Raw genomic sequence first — 19,320 nt, forward strand, 5'->3', positions numbered from 1 at the left:
GGGTACTGCATTCCACACGAGTTTATTATTGCCTGCGTTCATGAACTGGTTTTGTTCGAAATGTAGCGAACAAAATCTTATATTATTATACAGGTAAACTGGGTCTTTTTTCAAAAGGTCTTCTCGTCAGCTATTAACTAGCCATTTTCTGCTCCTGAAACGAAACATTAATAATTACACACTTGTTTGCAAGTGAATCCTGACGATACAGTTTAGTAACATGAGAGCATATATATCTCAGGATCCTTAGGAAACCTAAAAAAGACAGCTATGGTGTCTTCTACCAATTTATTATGGTACAAACGCTCCCGCTTGTAAAAACCTATGCAGAAATCATAATGAACAACCACTATTCGCTTTCACGATCGTGCCGAACTCATAGTTTACTGGCCGCTTGGGGCGCTGTAGGCAACAAAATCGAGGCGAAGTGTCGCGACTGTTATGTTAGACAGTTAGACCACAGTCTAACATAACAGTCGCGACACTCACTGCTGTAAAAGTTGTTGCCGTTTGACAGATGGAGCGACACTAGCGCTCCAAGCGGCAGGTAAGGTGAACGTCAGACGCGTTGTAAGCATAATGTTTGTTTAGATCCATTTCCTACGTAATTTCCGAATTATTCGAGTTATTTTCTTGCCTCTAAGAGTTAGTTTAGTATCGGAAGGCATATATGTTTCTATTAATGATTCTAAAATAAGTGCAAGTATGGACAAAAACCATGAATAGAGTGGTAAGCTACAACACATTCGTGAAGAAACACTTGTGACATTGGACAGAATTGCAGCTTACCACGTTGATATCAAAAGAATATAAACACACAGATTCACATGTAAGAAGCACAGACATGTACATCTACATGCAAAAGCGATCGACAGCGCGTTTATCGTTCTGTAGGCCTACTGTGTGTGTCATTGTTGCCCGTTGCCACAAGTACGACCTTAATCTTTATATTATTCAAAGTGGGTAAAGCAACTGCCAAATAGTGGCAGAAATATGCTGAAAACATTATAATGAGCTGATTACATTACATTTCACGAAATACCAAATATTTGAATAATTTTCAAACAGTCTGTCTGTAGGCACTTTCCTTGTCCCGTAATAGTTTCGCTCGATCTGCACATTCTGACACTTCACACGCTTTTGTAAGACATGAACAGCTGCATTTAATCTAACCACTTTATCGTGAAAGCACGTCTGTGGTGACGATTCGCACGAATCTGGCACTGATACATGGAGAGCTGAACTGGCTGCTTCTGTGTCATACGACTGTTTTACAGCTTTAGATTGACTGTCGAATCTTTGTGGCGGTTTACTCTTCATCGTCAGTTGAGGTGGCTTATTTAGGTTGTCAAACAGTGTGGGTACTGCATTCCACATGAGTTTGTTATTGTCTGCGTTCATGAACTGGTTTTCTTCGAAATGTAGCGGACAAAACCTAATATTATTATACAGGTAAACTGGGTCTTTCTTCATAAGGTCTTCTCGTCTGCTATTAACAAGCCATTTTCTGCTCCTAAAACGATACATTCATCATTTATACACATATAGTTTGCAAGTGAATCCTGACGATACAGTTTAGTAACATGATGGTATATACTTAGGAAACCTAAAAAGAGACAGCTGTGGTGTCTTCTTCCTGTTGTTGCTGCAATTTATTGCGCTACAAACGCTCCCGAGGGTATAAACCATTGTATAAATCAAAATAATCAATCACTATTCGCTTTCACGATCGCGCCGAACTCACAGTTCAACCTACCAGCCGCTTGGGGCGCTGCTGGCGCTGTAGGCAACAAAATCGAGGCGAAGTGTCGTGACTGTTATGTTAGACTGTGGTTAGACTGTGCCGAAAGCTCGTAGTAACATGTATTAGCCGTGTGAAATCAATCATAGGCCTTTGTCTTGAATAATGTATCTTAATATGCACAACTTGTGAGCAATAAAGTTTATTATTAATAATTTTCTAACCTCCTTGCAAACATCGACCAATGAAGGAAGGCAACGATTTCACAGCCCGGTCCGCACGCAACGATCTGTCTGTGCAGACATCGGCGCAAATGTCTGTACATGCAAAAGATCGCTGCAAATGTGGATTGTGCACACGACACATACCCCAATCTACTACTCGCCCGCCATCTGTCGGTATAGAAAAGAAATATCCGTGGCAAGCAACTACGCTCTCCGTAAACGCCAAAAATTTAATTCAGTTATTTTGAAATATAGAAATGGAGGAAGTTCTGTTGTGGTTTGTGTTCGCAACTTGTGCTGCAAAAAACATCCAGACCAACCGCAAGAAACAGAGAAAGCGGTCAAAATGGTGTAGACATTGGCTGCTAAAGTGAAGGCGGTTTTCTCACGTAAATTTACTGCGAGAGTTGCAGGGCGAACCTAACGACTGGCGAAATTATTTGCGGATGGATTTCGAAACTTATAATTATCTCTTAAAGCTTGTAACCCCTCATATTATGAGACAAAATGCTTTTTAGAGAAGGGTCTCCTTATGAACGGCTGGCGGTAACATTAAGATTCCTAGCAACAGCAAGGAGCTACAAGGATTTGGAATTTTCAACTGCAATATCGAAACAAGAGTTGAGTGAAATAATATCCGCAATTTTTCAATTAGAGCATTGTATGCTGCTGTCTTTTTGTCTCTGTCACTATATTCTTTACTTTAATCTTCCACAAACATTGGTGGTTTCTATATATTTCAATGAACTCACAAACTCTCGAGAACACTGACGAGTATCAGCCATTTTAATGCCCTGTGCGCACAAATACTAACACTAGACTGAGCAAACAGCTGTTTCACGCCAGATTTGCGGTGATTTCCTGTCCACACGCTCCAACTTGTCTTCTCAGATGTGGTTTGAACCCACAGATTTGAGAGGTTTCGCTCAAACCTCCAATTCCAACTTCCACGTTTGCACACACCTCTGTTTGGTGCAAATCTACTGTTACACGCAACGATCTGTCTGCGCAGATGTGATGTGCGCAGATATTTGCGCAGACAGTTCGTTGCGTGTGGACGAGCGTGGTTGTTGAGATGACTGATTGTCATAAATGCTTTGTGTTTATGGCCTTTTCTTGAGTTTCCTTCTATTTTCAGAATTGTGATGAGCCCTATGGAGTTTATAACGTGTTGGGGGCGCTTTAAAATAATATGAGAGAAGTACTCTGCAAGGTTCTTTTTTAAATAAAGGAGTCAAAGATAATTTTGTTTTATTGTCAGTAAAATGTTTACCAGTGTTTGTGTGCTATTGGCGAGACGGCTGTTTCGTCCTGTACAGATTGATATACATAATATCCGAAACATATATACAAGCCGACAGACACTAAGTTCTTTCTACGAAAGCGATAGGAAAAGCGGCTACACGAAATCGGATAAGAAAGTTTCGCGTCTAGAGCTTATTCGCAATGGACTTAAAGAACTTAAAAAGGAAATATTTATTTGGAAAGATGAAATTAAAGAGAAATTGGAATCTGATCCGATCCTTATATACAGACCAGGTAAACAATATGTTATTTCACGTGAAAACTCCCTCGTAGTGGTTTTCGCAGGAAGGGAAATGACGTTAATTATTAACCACTTTTTTTTTGTTACTAGTAACATGTATGTTGTTAGTGTCAGTAGTGATTTATATCGAAATTCCATTAAATATCGTAGCCTTTAAACTGTGTTGGAGGACAGCTCACAATTCGTAGTTTATGTAGGATATATGCTTCAAAATATTCGGCGGAAACTTTCCCTTTATCAAATATACGTTTTCTGGAAGGACTTAAGAGTTTGTTTATATGATGAAAAAGGTAATAAATAGGCAAAGGACGGTTTAAGTATGACTCAAATGCAAACATTATGCTACGCTATATAGTCGTATCACAACCTTGTTTCGGCATTCAAATTCGTTAGATTAGCCAAATCCCAACCAAGTTATCACTTTTCCAACCAACCGAGACCTCGGGCTACCCTCTTGGTCAGTCTGGCGCCACAAACAAGCTGTGGGGGAATGCCGTTTTAAATTGTTCAGCAAGAGAATCCACTTTCCCAATAGCGTTTAGTGTTTACTCATATTTACTGTGTATGTTAGAACTTTATCAGTTTTTCGTGAATACAGAAACAGTGTCCAAAATCTTGACTTTTACCTTAGTTGAACTGCAATGTAACTGATTGAAGATCATATGCCCTCTCCCATTTTTCTTAAAATTTTGCTGGGTTCTTTTATTTGTTGGTGGATTTCCTGCCACATAACATTGCATAATATATGACATAAATAAATTGTTTCGTACCTTATTTTTCAGTTCTTATTATCTGACAGTCTCGTCATTGTGCATATAAGTTACCACTGATTTTGTCTGCCTGTGGATTAGATCACTGAAATTTAATGTGCTGTATTGTGCTATCTAGAGGAGGGGGTGACACATTGCAGCTAAGGGTTCGTTACAACAGTTTGCATTTCTCAGCACTGGAACCTCTATTTAATTGGGGAATAGCTATACAATCAAGTTCCATAACACGACAATAGCTGTTAATAGGTTCCTCTCTGTCATTACTCATAATGCTATTCACCCAGTACTGTTTCGTGATCTTGCAAGTAAAAGCTCAGTTCATTTTTTTTTAGTAGCGCATTTTCATTGTTTAGTATTTACTGAAATGAATGAGATTTATTCACTCAATTAATTAGGGGATTCTGTATTTAATATACTGTTAACCATAAAAATAAGCTTTATGTAAGAAGTAACAGCGGTTTAAACTTAATGTCTGCACATGGGACAGATTTCAATGAACCAATGGGATTAGATTTCAACACTTCTGAAATGTAGCCCATGTGAATAATTTCTTCGGATATTATAATATGTGGAATAATAGGTAGGCCTATAAACTAAGTTGTTTTCTTTAAGATGTGGGTAATGTGGTGTGATCTCAAGGAAAAAGATGTGTATTAAATTAGAAATACCTGAGAGAAAAAAAACTGCAGGCTCCATGGAGGCACTATATGATGACATGTTGCTTAGAACTGCTGCAGATCTATTTGGTATCTGCACTTCTGCTTTAATTGTCAAGATAAGAAACTGTATTGCAGTGGATCTGACAATAATAAACTCCCATCGCCACAAAATTATCACCATTCAGAGTAGGCTATACAAGTCGGCATGTTTTCACTGCAGAATGTACACTTTATGACAACGTGTTAAAAGTTACAGACATGAACTGTGGACTGACATGCATATAAATAAAACAGCTTGGATCAACCATACAAAATAGTTGAGTTAACTTGGCCAAGCATTTCATGAGCCAGCATCATCAGTTCACCTTATTACAATTTGAAAACACTAGTATATCAAGAGCAACTGTTATGCAAATGTTGCAGAATTTTTTGATTGATGTGGATAAGCTATTCATTCAAATTCACAAAAGACTGCTGTATATGACCAGGTTCTTTGTTTGTTGAAGTGCACTGTATAACTGAACATGAATCTAATGCGAGCAAAGATAAGCCATCGGTTTTGAGCTATAATCCTAGTAAACAAAGAACTGTAAGCAAGCACAAGTAAAGGACAGTTGAATATATACCTGGCCTTTTCCAAAGCCAGCAGCAAAAAGTGTAATGGAGAAGAAAATATGGGACATCAAAAATCATTCATGTTAACTGGCAAAAACTGAATTGAACAGGAAATGTTGAAAAGTTTTGGAAAAAAAAAGGTTGTGTTTTTTTATCAACATGCGAGTAATAGACATGCATTGTGAACTTACGTGGGAATCTCTGGAGGGAAGACAGTGTTCTTTTTGTGGAACACTAGTGAGAAAGTTTAGAGAACCAGCATTTGAAGTGGACTGCGGAATATTACTACTGGTGACAACATACATTTTGTGTAAGCATCACAAACTTAAGATAACAGAAATTAGGGCTCATATGGAGGTGTTTAGGTGGTTGTTCTTCCCTTGCTTGATTTGCAAGTGAAATAGGAAAGGAAATGGCTAGATTGGTACAAGGTACCCTCTAGCATTCACCATATGGTGGATTATGGAATATGTACGTAGATGTAGATGTTAAGAAAAATGAAATCTGAAAAAATTAACAACAAAATGGTTGCAAGTCTGGAAGAAAAATTTTGTTGGATGAATCTTCACATAGTGAGGATAGTGAAGTTCTTTTGCAAGGTAAGTCTGATTGTGAAAATAATGAGGTAAATGTTTAAAGACTACAAGTAAATGATTTTGAACTTGTGGAATAAGCAGAAAATAACAACAGAATCCTACGTGTAGGGAAAATATAAAAGAAAGCAAAATAAAAATTACAAAGTAAAATTTACAAGGCCAATTCTATTTCTTGAATTATGCATCTGTAATTTTGCTACATTTTCATGCACTGATATACTTTAGGCCTCTTACACAAATAAAATGAATGTTTAGTTCATTTAAAAATAGAAAGAACTGCTGTTATTCAGATGTTGAAAAGTGCACCTTGGTTGGTGTACGTTTCAACAACAAGGAAACTTCAACTAAAATATAAATTGGAACATTGTTTATTACTATGAACTGTGATAAAAATTTATGAACTGTACAACATACTATAGTAACTAATAATGGCAATTAGGAAAATAATGGAATATCAGGTTTCATAGGAAAGAAATATAACCTACAATGTGTTGAAATGTCCCCCATCTCCATTATTAATTGCTCTACTTAGTCACTCTTCCATCTTATATTTCTATCATAATGTAAGAGAACGTGAAGTATGTGAAATGAGGATGGCTAATTAAAAGGAAAGAAGAAACAGTATACCAGGTATTCTTATGCATCATCAACAGTTGTATTGATTCTGTGCTACTAAAGTTATGAGGAAAGGCACATGTTACTTAAATCTGTCTTGATTGCAAATTTTTTTTTTAAATTCATATGACCAGTTTCGGTTCATTCAGAACCATCTTCAGATCTGATATTTCAGTTACAGGAGTAACCCATCCAAATCCAACAACTTTCACATGCTACGTCACATGTGTGTAGCATGTGAAAGTTGCTGGATTTGGACGGGTTACTCCTGTAATTGAAATATCAAATCTGAAGATGGTTCTGAATGAACCGAAACCGGTCATATGAAAAAAAAAAAATTGCAATCAAGACGGATTTTAAGTAACATTATAAAATCACTGATTGCTGTTATCCCATAAGACATTATGCCTGTTTTTGGAAAGGCACACGATTGAAAATGACAGTAAAGTTACAGATACAGTACTCAATCAGCTATGATCAAGTTTTAGTTTTGTTCCTCAGGTATTTTTGAGTTTTAAAGAAATCACTTTCAACAATAAAATTTCATATACTGTAAAAACCTGACGTAAATCACCATTGTCACAATGTGTGAGCAATTTATAAGTTGACTGATGCTGTCGCCTTCACAAATGTGAAATTGGGATGACTAAACATTTTCTACATACAAAATAGTTGTTTATAGAGACTTACACTCAAAATAATAAAAAATCGCACGCTAATTCAACAGGGTTAGAACAGAAACGTTGTTAGGAGAGGATCTGTGATTTGATGTAAGAAAGGGATCTGTGATATGAAATCATCAGAGGTCTTGTAAAGTGGTACTATTTTTTTGGTAATCGACTCGAACCATTGAGAAATTTGAGTAGGGTTGGGAAGAAAATAGGAAAGAAAAATAAGACGAAAGCTCAAGAAAAAAAGTTGTCAAGAGACAACAAAAAGCAGAAAAAGAGACATGGAAACAAGAATTCCGAATACAGTTGCAGGACTGGCTGATGGAATAAATAAGCAGTGCACAATAAAATAAGGGAGTGTTAGTGAAATAGGAGTAAATGAATCTGTAGGGAAGAAAATAAGTTGTTTAAAGAATGTTCCAGCATGGAATTTCAGATACACGTGAATCTTAGACAAAGAGCAGAGGAGCAGCAAGTAAAGAAGAGAACTGCAGAGGAAAAAGTTGTACACATTGAACATAGAAAAGGAAAGAGAGAGGAGAAATGTGTTAACACTAAAAAAGAGGGAGAGTAATGGAAGGGGAAAATGTATATCCTTAAGAGATGAAAGGCCAGCCACCATTCCTAGATATCCAGGTCAAGCAAGTGATGCCCTAGAGCATAACATCTATCAAAAGCCTCCACATAGTTTTCTCTTTTCCTATGTATCAAACAATGTGATGTATCATGCAAGTTACTGGACTCACACTTCAGAGGAGGGTTCAAATCTCCATCTGGCTATTGAAATGTAACAGCTCATTCTCCATACAATTCCAGGAACTAATTTAGTTCATCTTTCACATGGCACTAAAGCTAATTCAGGTTGTTGTGTCATTAGCTAGGACCCATGTGGATAATTTCCCCTTTTGATCACCGAAATGTAATTTTCAATAACATCATGTCAGAGTACTCTTCAGTATTAAATTATCATTTTGATTAATTACAATTAAAACCATTCAGTTACTGCGAATCAAATAATGAAAGAGACATCAAAAATACAGTTTTTCTAATGTTTGAAACTATTAACAATCTTGCTTAACATACTGTCAGCTTACTATGCAAGACCTAATCATAACAACACATAATTACTTAGGAATTACTGAAACTCATAAAACAAAATCTTATTGATGATGTAGCCAAAGCAATTATTCGACTAGTGTACTATTAATTGACATTCTGTTAAAAAAACACGTATCTTTGAAACCAGAAACATGTTAGGAAGAATTGGGATGTAGTAGTTTCTGTATAATTAACAAAAATCTAATCAGGATTGTTTACTCAAACAATTTCAACAATATTTCCTTAAAAACAGAAAAAGTAATGTTGATTTATATCACATTCCAAACATTTCATTTGTAACTACTGGATGACGTTGTTTTTGTTAATTACTAATAACTTTTGGAATAGTGAATTTACTATATGTAAAAATGTATTGATTGTTATAAAAGATGTTTAAAGAGTGTAAGAGGGAAGTAGCAGTTGACATTAGGATGTAAAATTTCAATGAAGACTAGCTGTGACATAATAAATAGTACACCTGAAATAGCAACTGTCCTTACACAATTGTTGAGAATCACGCAGTTCTCTGGCCTGTTTTTACTTAACAAACTTCTAGGGAACAGCATCTGCAGCAAAGCATAATGAGAAACATAAGTTGATTCCGTTAATTGTTACTCTGAAGATATTGGGTTGCAACCACCAAACTGCGAGAACTTTAATTTTCCGCAATCATTAACATTACGAAAAGATTATTAACTTTCGGTTTGTTTGCTTTTAGTGACAAAATTTGTTTTATCCTCAGCATTGCAGTGACATCACACAACCCAGATTAATGTTTTTAGTGTTTCGGTAAATCCTTTAAAGACCTTGCCAAATTATAATTTAAAAAGATCAAGGCCAGTTTAATTCACTATCCTCTCTGAGCATATGCTATTTCTGTGTATCTTGGCATTGATAGAATGTTAACTATAATCTTTTATGTTTATCATATTTGCATGCTTCTAGTTGCCATCACCCAATCCAGAGTGTCAGTGCACTAAGAACGTTTTATAGAACACATACCCAATCAGACCAAGATAGTTAAACCTCAGAGTTGCTACACTTACAAAAGATGTTCAGTGTCTATGAGTCATCCAGCAGGCAGATTGAGTATGCAGTCTAGAGAGCTGCAACACAACAATAACAGAGAATCCTGAAGCCATTGCTGTCATCCTTATGATAGCATAGTGTTCATGAAGTTTTGTAGAATACTGAAGAAGTATGGGTTAAAATGCTGCTTGTTTCCACCAACTGAAGACAGTGGTCATCTGGGCAATATCAAGGGTGGTTGGACTTTTGAAAGCCTAGTTTTTACCATGTTCCATGTGAATTTGGCACTGCCTATATGGGACAGACAACTAGGATCATTGAGGTCAGATGTATGGAGTTCAAGAGGCACACAAAGCATATACAGTGTAGCAGTTCGGCTATGATAGTTTTTATGAGAAAACAGTGCTTTGAACTACATCGGGTGAGGTAATGAGGATCAAATTCTGTCTTAAACCCATTGTTCTGGGACAGTTAACACGAGTGTATAGAAATCACTCTGGCAGAAGAGGGCCAAGATGCAATACAGCAAGGCTTGGTGGGAGTATGCCATTACTTTGCTGAGAGAGAATGGGCAGTGGGCTGTAGGTTCAACAGCAACACTTGAAAAACTCATCAGCAAATAATAAAATTTTAAATGAGTGACAAGTTAAAATTATGTGTCAGACTTGGACTCAGAACTGGTATGTTATTAAGTTGATGCAGGCAAATTTTTCTCATATATTGTCTCAACACTTAAACTTGCCAGAACATTCCCTCTATTAAAGAAAAGAGTTTAAGATCTACATTATTGTTAGAAGACACATGAGCACTGACGAAAAGTGAAAAAGTTGTACTTAAGAGAAAACCACAATTAAAAAAAAAAAAAAAAATGGAAAGTAAGAATGCATCCTCCACCCATATTTTGACTATCAAATCATAAAAGAAAAATGGAAGTTTGATTCAGGGAGATGCAGGCTGGTGGCAAATGCTTTTTTGGAAGGCCAAATGTTTGAAACAACTTTAGATTGTGTTTTAGTTGTGGACATTATGTACATTTGTTGTTGCACTACAAATAAACATGACATAATTTGTTTACTGGAGTTAAAGACCAACCTGTGACAACAATGTAAGTGGCAGGTATAATGTGAGTATAACTCCCTTTGCCTCGATGGTCAGTGGAACCAAAAAATTGAGAACATCAACTAAATTAATTTTTATGTAAAAATCTGCATAGAAGAGTATATAAAAACAAAAGACACACAGATTGTGTGTGTTTTGCGTGGTACATATTTTGCCTTGTTCATGTTTAAAAATGTGTGTCTCTAATAAGTAGTGTCTAAATATTCTTCCACGCTATTTACATGGATCGAGATTAAGTTCAGGGTTACCACAATTTCTGGAAATCAGGGCATATCAGGGAATTTCAAACTTGTCAGGGAAATCAGAGAAATTTGAAAAAGACATGGAAAAATCTAGGTTTTGTCTCAGTAGATGAAATGGTTTGTGTCATGAGATGTCATGCATTGTTGCTGGCTGGGTGCCACTTCCCTACTCCCTCGTTCTTACTGCTTCTCCCCTTCCTACCACTCTCCTCAGCTTGCGGTCTGTGCTGCCACCACTTCTTGCTGCTAGCCTAGCAGCTGCTAATGAGAGGCAGGGAGGCATGAGGAGTGGTTTGTTTGGGTGTGCTTCTCAGAGATTGTTGAGGCAGCAGCCGGAGGTGGCAGTCAAGTGTGCATGAGTTGTGTCTGAGAGATTGTATATGTGCCCTAGTTTTCTGACAAAGGCTATGGCCAAAAATTTAGTTGTGAGTGTGTGGTTGTCTTTTCTACATGCCTGTCTGTGACTCAGCGATCATCTTTATGGTGAGTCGCTACCTATCCTCATTAGTACCGATTCTCTGAGTATTTGCACAAGTTATCTGTTGCACGGATTAATCACTGCGGTCTCATTTCATCAACATGCTGTCTGTGGCATATGAATAGCTGTTCACACTAGTAGACTTCCACAATGGGCCAAAATTGCATGTCATTTCTACCGATCAGAAGCCCATAGTTTCCCACTAATGTGCAAGCCCTGCCCATCGGATCTAGTCACGTTGATCTACCCGCAGGCTGGGTCTGTTTGTGTGTGGTATAATGCAGCAGATTTTTGCAGTTTATCCATGGACGAGGGACTGCGGTGCTCCACGGCAGGCCAGAGGTCACAGGCGATTTATTTCAGGAATTGTGACTGTCTCACCGCAAGTACATTGCATAGTGTGGCATATGTTAGACATTTTACTTATTCTAGTACATTTTGGCACCTCAGAAGTAGTTTATATGTTAGAAAGTATAGACAATAAGAAGAAGAAAATTGTGGCAGTGGCTGGCGGTTTGTACACTATGTACTTATATATTTATTGAAAGAAAAATAGCACAATACCTGTAAAATAATAGAGATAACACAGTGGGTAATAACTGACAATAACGGACAGAGTAGAACGAACATTTTATTAGCAGTCACCTACAGTATTGGTTTACACAGCTCTTTCCAGCCTTATACGCTTCTTTCTAGATGCCTACATTTTTCTCGGGTTATTTCTGAAATCAGTGAAGGTATTTTAAATCTGTCTTGCGACACCAAGTAAATGCGTGTTTTTGTCATCAAACATATTTCGTTTTATTGAAATAAAATAACAATAGTGGTCTTCATGGAACACACATGCCATTTGGTTTGCTTTCTCCATCTAAAAGCAGTTAATTACAAAATGTTTTGGTATTAGTACTTAAAATTTTTGCCAACACAGGGGAGAAATACAAAAGTCCTTACATTTTTTTGTCAACTTATGTCTTTAGTTACATTGAGATCTCAAAACTTATCAGGGAAAAATGCTAAAATTTGTCTGGAAATATCAGGGAATTTCACTTGGGGAAGCTTGTGGCAGCCTTGAAGTTGTCTTTTAACTTATTTTTTAAAATGCGTTTCCCATTTTTTAAAGTTATGACAGCCTATCCACTTACAACTCTCAACTGTCGGGTAATTCTCAACACAATTGTACAAAATATGGCAACATTTATAAGATCTTCTTCAGTAAATTAGATTATTTCATTTCAAAGTGGTTATCACCCCTTTACAGGTATGTCTGTTGTTAATAAAACTGTATGGTTTGTCTTAAGATAATACTTGTTTTATAGGTGGGTAGTGAGGATGCAGTCTCTATACATAGTTTCTACGATTTCGTCTGGAGAAATGTTTTGGGGACAAGCATCTGACTGATTTCTTCTGTAACTTCATAAACCTCTCTGTGTGTGTATGAAAACAGGAAAGAGCAGGGGAAAGGGGAAATGAGTGAAAAATAATGTAGGAAAAGATGCTAGAGGGACAGGTCACACATGAGAACTTAAGAGAAGCTGCTGCTCAGGATCCAACTGATATGAATATCAAAGCTCATGACAGAAGCTAGTAAACACACCCTTATATAAAGGTGTGCACTAATTGCAACATTTCTATAGAAATGTGCACATTAATTGCAGCACAGCTGGTAAATGACATGTCTGCTTTCACACGTGGCCTTATCTTTGATTGGACAGGAAGTGGCTGTGAGTAGACTTCAGTAGGTGGTGATGATGGATTGGTGTACTGGACATGTCTTTCATCTTGAACATCCATAGGTGAACAGCTGTTTTTGTGTAGGTTTTAGAGAAAATATGGCATAGGGTATTGTGTAGAATGGGTGAACAATGCAATAATGCATTGTGGATGAAGGTATGGCTTTGGGATGGGTGTACCTCATCATATGGCATAATAAGAAGTAATCAAAGCCCTGGAGAAGGATTTGATTGAGCTTTCTCATGCCTTTCGTGGTTGGGCATTTGGCTCCTTAAAAACTTCTTCTTCATGATGCCCCAGCTCTTTCCATACAATACAAAGTCACACAATCTGCTTTATTGGGCTATCAAATATGCCTCCCCCTTCTTTTCACCTGACATAGCACCCAGTGACTCTTTTGTCTTTCCTTGGATGAAATAAAGAACTGTTTTTCAGTGTTATAAAGAACAAAGCAGGTGGTGGGAGGGAAAATGTGGATTCAACACTGCCAGAAAAGGTGAAGACACAAACTTCATCAAGTAAGGTGACACTGAGTCTTTTGGGACTGCTATGGTGTTGTGCTTACAGATTATGCTCATAATGGAAAACAGTCAGAGTAGTGTAGTGCCGAAAACTCCTGACATGATTACAGGAGGCCATGTAGATGAAGGTCAATGGGAAACTATGTGAGGGAATATTTTTTCTTCACAACAGTGCCCTAGCTCTTTCCGTACAGGACACAGTCACACAATCTGCTTTATTGGGCTATCAAATATGCTTCCCCCCTTTTATACCCAGTGCCTTTTTTTGTCTTTCTTTGAATGAGAAACCATTGCATGGCATGCATTTCTAGAATGACAATGAGGTAGCTTTTGAGTTTGAACATTTTCTGAACACCCAAAATTCAGACTTCTACAACAAAAGCCTATGCCAAATCACCCATTGTTGGGAAAAATGGGCTACATTTAAGATTGAATATGTGGAGAACAACTAACACCATCACCAGGTTTCATGGTCACAGCTTCATTTTTCAAATTGATGAATAAAACTTCATGACTATTACTCGTATTAGAGGCAAATGGTGCAAGTGTCTTTAGGAGCTAATAATGTTCACCAGATTATTTTGCAGCTGTTACTACTTGGTTAAATCTTAAGCCAACAGAACACCATCACCTGTGTGTTAAAACTCACACTTTATGCAATTCAATTGCTCATTATAGATTATTATTTCAACTCTTCAGTGGTTGGTAACTTATTTGCTGTCCATGAAAGATGATGGAACATTGACCTTATGCTCTCTCTTTACACTTAAGCTATAACTTTGCATGAGCCAATAGAGCCCCAAACACTCCTTCAACAAAAAACAAAAATAAATAAATACAATTACTTCATCTTCTTGCCACTGCAGATCACTTCAGTGTGCAAATCTTCACACATTTCTCTCTAATTCCTGAAACCTGACGAGCTCCCTAAAAATTATACAGTTTCAGCCAGTCATGAGCTCCTTTTGATTGCTTGGTGATTCTCATTGTCATCACATCCCCAATACCCATTACACTGCTTAGTGTTGCCTTCTGAAGCCACCATTTGTTGTGATGCTATCCACTCAAATGCCTTGAAAAAAAACTGGCATTTAGGTCAACTCAAAAGCTTCTGCATAGCATTCTGTTAACACTGAAATTGCTCCCTATGCCACATATACTTTTCTCAGGGGAATCCACATTCTGCTAAAAATTACTGATAATAGAAAATGTAAATACATGAAGCGCCTCAGATATCGTTCCTCTGGCCAGTCACTTCAGGCATTAGTGATCTCTGTGACTGGAATAACTTTATTTTTCAGCAGTCTCTTATGTCACCCCTGTTTTTCTGAAACTCATCAATAAATTTAAATTGCAATTGGAAATCTACAACTGTGCATTTATTAACATCAGAAAACAGCATGCCATGTTTGGTGAAATGCATATACACAGGAATTGGCTTGAAAAACTATGTATCTTTGCTCCATAGGTTGAAGATTAATAACAGTCTACGGCGAGAATATGTCTCTGTTCATAAAATTGAATAAGGAAATTCAAAAGTATCTCCACACACTGTCAGTTTCAAAGAAAACATCAGTGTTCATATTGTGACTGCTTCCATTCATATTGGCATCACATTATTACTACAGATAAAATAGTATCAAATACATCATAGGAGAAACTAATTATCTTTTGCTGTGATGGCTGCATATACAGTGAATTATTGTTTAAGCATTTCTGAAGTGACTTCAGAATGTCCATAACTAGTACTTCATAATTACTGTAATTATACCATGTATTTTCCTCTTTATACTTAGTGTTAAAATTACTGTTTCATTTCCCAGTTATGAAATAAGAGCTATAAATTATGTTCACTCTTTACAAACAAAAACGTATGCCTCATAGTGCTTTATTCAATATTTATCCAAGTTTGATTTTAAACACTGTTATCATTTACTTCATAAAGGAACTTAGAAGTCCTTGTATAAGCCTACCTGATATGCTGTTCATGATAACACTGTCTAACTCTCATACCACCCATGTTGCTGTATTAGGATGAATTGTTATCTAGATGTAGAAATTGCCTTAATGTGATTCTGTGCTAGTATATTCTTACAGTACTCATATAAAAATTTAGTTTCATTGTCAGCCAGCTGCCATAATTTACAAAAGATTCCTCAAATTTCATGATATTTTTCTTCAGGAACACTTTCCTTAGGCAAAGAATGTCACGTATTGTGCAGGAGGTTTCCATCATTACCATGAAAAGTGTGATATCAACTCTTATTGTTATGGGTGAGGTAGAAAAACTCATAGTTTTGAATTCTGCATAGTTGTTGTATTTTCAAGATACAACACTCATACTATTAATAGAATTTTTGTTGAGCATTAACAGAAGGTTTGTGGAGGCAGAGGAGGCAGCCTCTGTCCAGTACACTGATTGTAGTGGGGTGGGGGGAGCAGTGTAGGAGGAAAGAAGACCTTCTCATGTAGTTCTAGTATTACACTTGTGATTTGCTTTTGTGTGGTAAGAAAGTTTAAGTGACACATAGAAGTAATGAATGCTTATTTCATATGCTTGATGGGCCTGGAATTGCTTTACCACTCATTTCAGAATAAAAGCTGACAGTCAACACAACGGTCGCTGTGGACAACTATAATGTTAAAATGCTACACACGTGAACATCTTTATTATTAGTTCACTTAGGTTTGCATTGGATGTACACAAAATGCCCAAGCAGCCCGATATTTACAGAGTTATGGAAAGTAGAATTATCATTTCTTGACAAATGGCATTTTTAATTCCTCTTCCATGCAAAATTTTCCCTGTGGACTTCTTTCCAGAGACACCTGTGAAAAGAAATCATGAACCAATAAATTGTGTGATCTTGCTGACCTCCCAGTACCTCAAAAGTGGGTGATCACATGTGTGTGGCATTTTGGTTGTTGACTGTGTTGTGTTGCATCAGTATTGTGATTATGGTGAGACATCAGCAGGAAGTCCATACCTTTTCAATTTGGGATGAACAAAACCACAAACTGTACACCTCTTTTTCCCTTGCAGTCACATATCTGACTGATGTTTGAAAGCAACTTGTATACAATGAAGGAGTGTGTGGGCTTACCAACCTTTTTAAAAACAAATTGCATAAAACACTCGGACTCCATTTGTTCCACATTTATTCTTGCTTATGTATGTGCAGTTAATTTTTGAATACACATATAAACTGTAATTCAGTATGGATCATTTAGGAATAAATGAGGCGACTCACCGAAAGGTAGAAGCGCTGCATCATTGATATATACAGAAACAAAAGGTACAGAGATTGGCTAGCTTTTCAAATGCACTTCCTTTTTCAAGCTTGTAGGAAAAGCATGCACGCAAACACACACTCAGTTAAGTGCGCTCGCCTGTCTGACTCCCCAACATTATGTTCAGTGGGGGCACGGGTTGGGGTGTGGTGGGGGATGAAGAGAGGTGGGATGCAAGGAGGGGGTTACGGAGAAGCGGCTTGTGGGAGAGTGAGGAGCTGCCTGTGGACTAGCTGAGGGTGCAGATGGCTGAGCACGCAGTTTCAAAGACCGGGGTGTGAAATAACAGTACACAACTAGCTGATGTGGGGACACAAATGGGGCAGGGGCAGGTGATTGTGTGTGTCTAACATCCACTCACTCACTCACTCTTGGGGGAGGTGGGGGGGCATCGATTTACCTTAGGTTTAGGCCAGGAAAGTGAGCGGAGGCTGTGCTGTAAGGACAGCTCCCATCTGTGCGGCTCAGAAAAGCTGGTGGTGGTGGGGAGGATCCACGTGGCACGTGTTGTGAAGCAGCCACTGAAATCTTGCATGTTATGTTCTGCTGCATGTCGTGCTACTGGGTGGTCCACCTTGTTTTTGGCAACAGTTTGCTGGTGGCCGTTCATTCCAGTTGACAGCTGGTTGGTTGTCATACCAATGCAAAACGCAGTGCAGTGCTTGCATCATAGCTGTTATGCAACATTGGTGCTTTCACAGTTGGCCTGGCGTCTGATAGGGTAGGAAAAGCCTGTGACGGGACTGGGGTAGATGGTGCTAGGTCGTTCGTTGGATTGGGCATGTCTTGCATTTGGGTCTTCCACAGGGGTATGATCTCTGTGGCAGGAGATCGGGGGTGGGAGGAGCATAGGGATGGATTATTGGAGCTTGTGCGGGTGGCGGAACAGGGCACGATGATAGATAATCAAATCCTTGATGAAGGACATGGTTCAATTGCTCCAGTCCGGGGTGGTATTGAGTGACAAGGGGGAGGGGGGGCAATTCTTTTGTGATTGGTCCTTGGGATGGATGTGAGGCCCAGATGTGTGTGAGGATATGGTACGGGAGATCTGTTTGTGAATTACATCTGGAGGGTATTGCCTGTCTGTGAAGGGGCTTGTGAGACATTCAGCAGACTGGACGAGGGAGCTCTAATCACTGCAGAGCCATCTACCACAGGTGGCGAGACTGCATGGGAGGGATTTTTTTGGTTATTGGTGGATTTGATGTGGACTGAGTTGTGGATGGAGCTGTCTGAGGGAAGACTGACATTTTTAGGAAGGTGGCATGATGGATGGAGGAGGATCAGGTGAAGTACATGGGAGAGAAGGTGTTCAGGTTGTGGAGGAATGAGGATAAGGTGTCCTGGCCTGGGGTCCAGATAATAAAGATGTCATCAACAAACCTGAACCAGACCAGGGGTTTGGGTTTTGGGAAGCTAGGAAAGTTTTCTCTAGGTAGCTATGAAGAGTTCAGTGTAGGAGAGTGCCGTGTGGGTGCCTATGGCACGTGCCACAAATTTGTTTGTATACTTTCCCTTCAAAGGTGAAGTACTTATAGGTCAGGATGTAGTTGGTTAGGTGCACGAGGAATGAAGTGGTGGATTGGGAACCTGCAGAGCATTGGAAGAGGTAGTATTCAATTGCGGCAAGGCCATGGACAATGAGGGATTTTGGTGTAGGAAGGTTGCATCAACAGTGACGATTAGGGCTCTAGGAGGTAAGAGTGTTGGGGGTGGTGGAGAGCCGGTGTAGGAAGTGTTTAGTATCTTTAATGTGGGAGACAAGGATTTGGACAATTGGTTGAAGATGTTGATCAATAAAGGCCAAGATTCTTTCAGTGAGGGCCCTGTAACCAGTCACAATGTGGCATCCAGATTTGTTAGGTTTGTAATTTTGGGGAGCATGTAGAAGATGGATGTGCAGGCTGTTGTTGGGGTGAAGATGGAGATGCATTCAGGGAAGAGGTTCTGGGAAGGGCCTAGGGATTTGAGCAGAGATGGAGGGTATGTTGGATTTCTGGGATGGGGTCACTTTGGAAGAGCTTGTAGGTGCAGGTGTCTGACAACTGGTGGAGGCCCTCTGCCAGGTAATCAATCCAGTTCATCGCAGCAGTGGTGCGATCTTTGTCTGCCGGTAGGATAATCACGTCAGGATCCACTTTTAGGTTGTGTGGGGCAGTCCTTTTTTCCAATGGGAGGTTATTGTTCTTAGATAAGAACCTGAGGATGGATAGTGAGCCCAGGTTGGAAGTTAGGAATTCCTGGAAGGTGACCAGCTGATGGTTAGGTGGGAGTGTGTGAAGGTCATGGTTGGATGGTGATATGAATTAGGACAGGCAGGTTGTGATTGGATTGGCTTTGGTTGGAGGTGTCGGTAGCAAAGAGGTGTTTC

General features: G+C 38.6%; 1 protein-coding gene across 1 annotated transcript in view; it reads left to right on the forward strand.

Annotated features, from left to right (window-relative positions):
• The first annotated feature begins 3,196 nt into the window (after nt 1–3,196).
• LOC124601039 (complex I intermediate-associated protein 30, mitochondrial) overlaps nt 3,197–19,320 on the forward strand; it is a 48,043-nt gene continuing 31,919 nt past the window's right edge. Inside the window, exon 1 of the mRNA XM_047136212.1 lies at nt 3,197–3,504. Within this exon, the coding sequence (XP_046992168.1) occupies nt 3,231–3,504 (274 nt within the window). The 5' untranslated portion in view covers nt 3,197–3,230. The remainder of the gene's footprint in view (nt 3,505–19,320) is intronic.

Source organism: Schistocerca americana, chromosome 1, assembly GCF_021461395.2.
Source record: "Schistocerca americana isolate TAMUIC-IGC-003095 chromosome 1, iqSchAmer2.1, whole genome shotgun sequence".
In the NCBI taxonomy this organism is placed as follows: domain Eukaryota; kingdom Metazoa; phylum Arthropoda; class Insecta; order Orthoptera; family Acrididae; genus Schistocerca; species Schistocerca americana.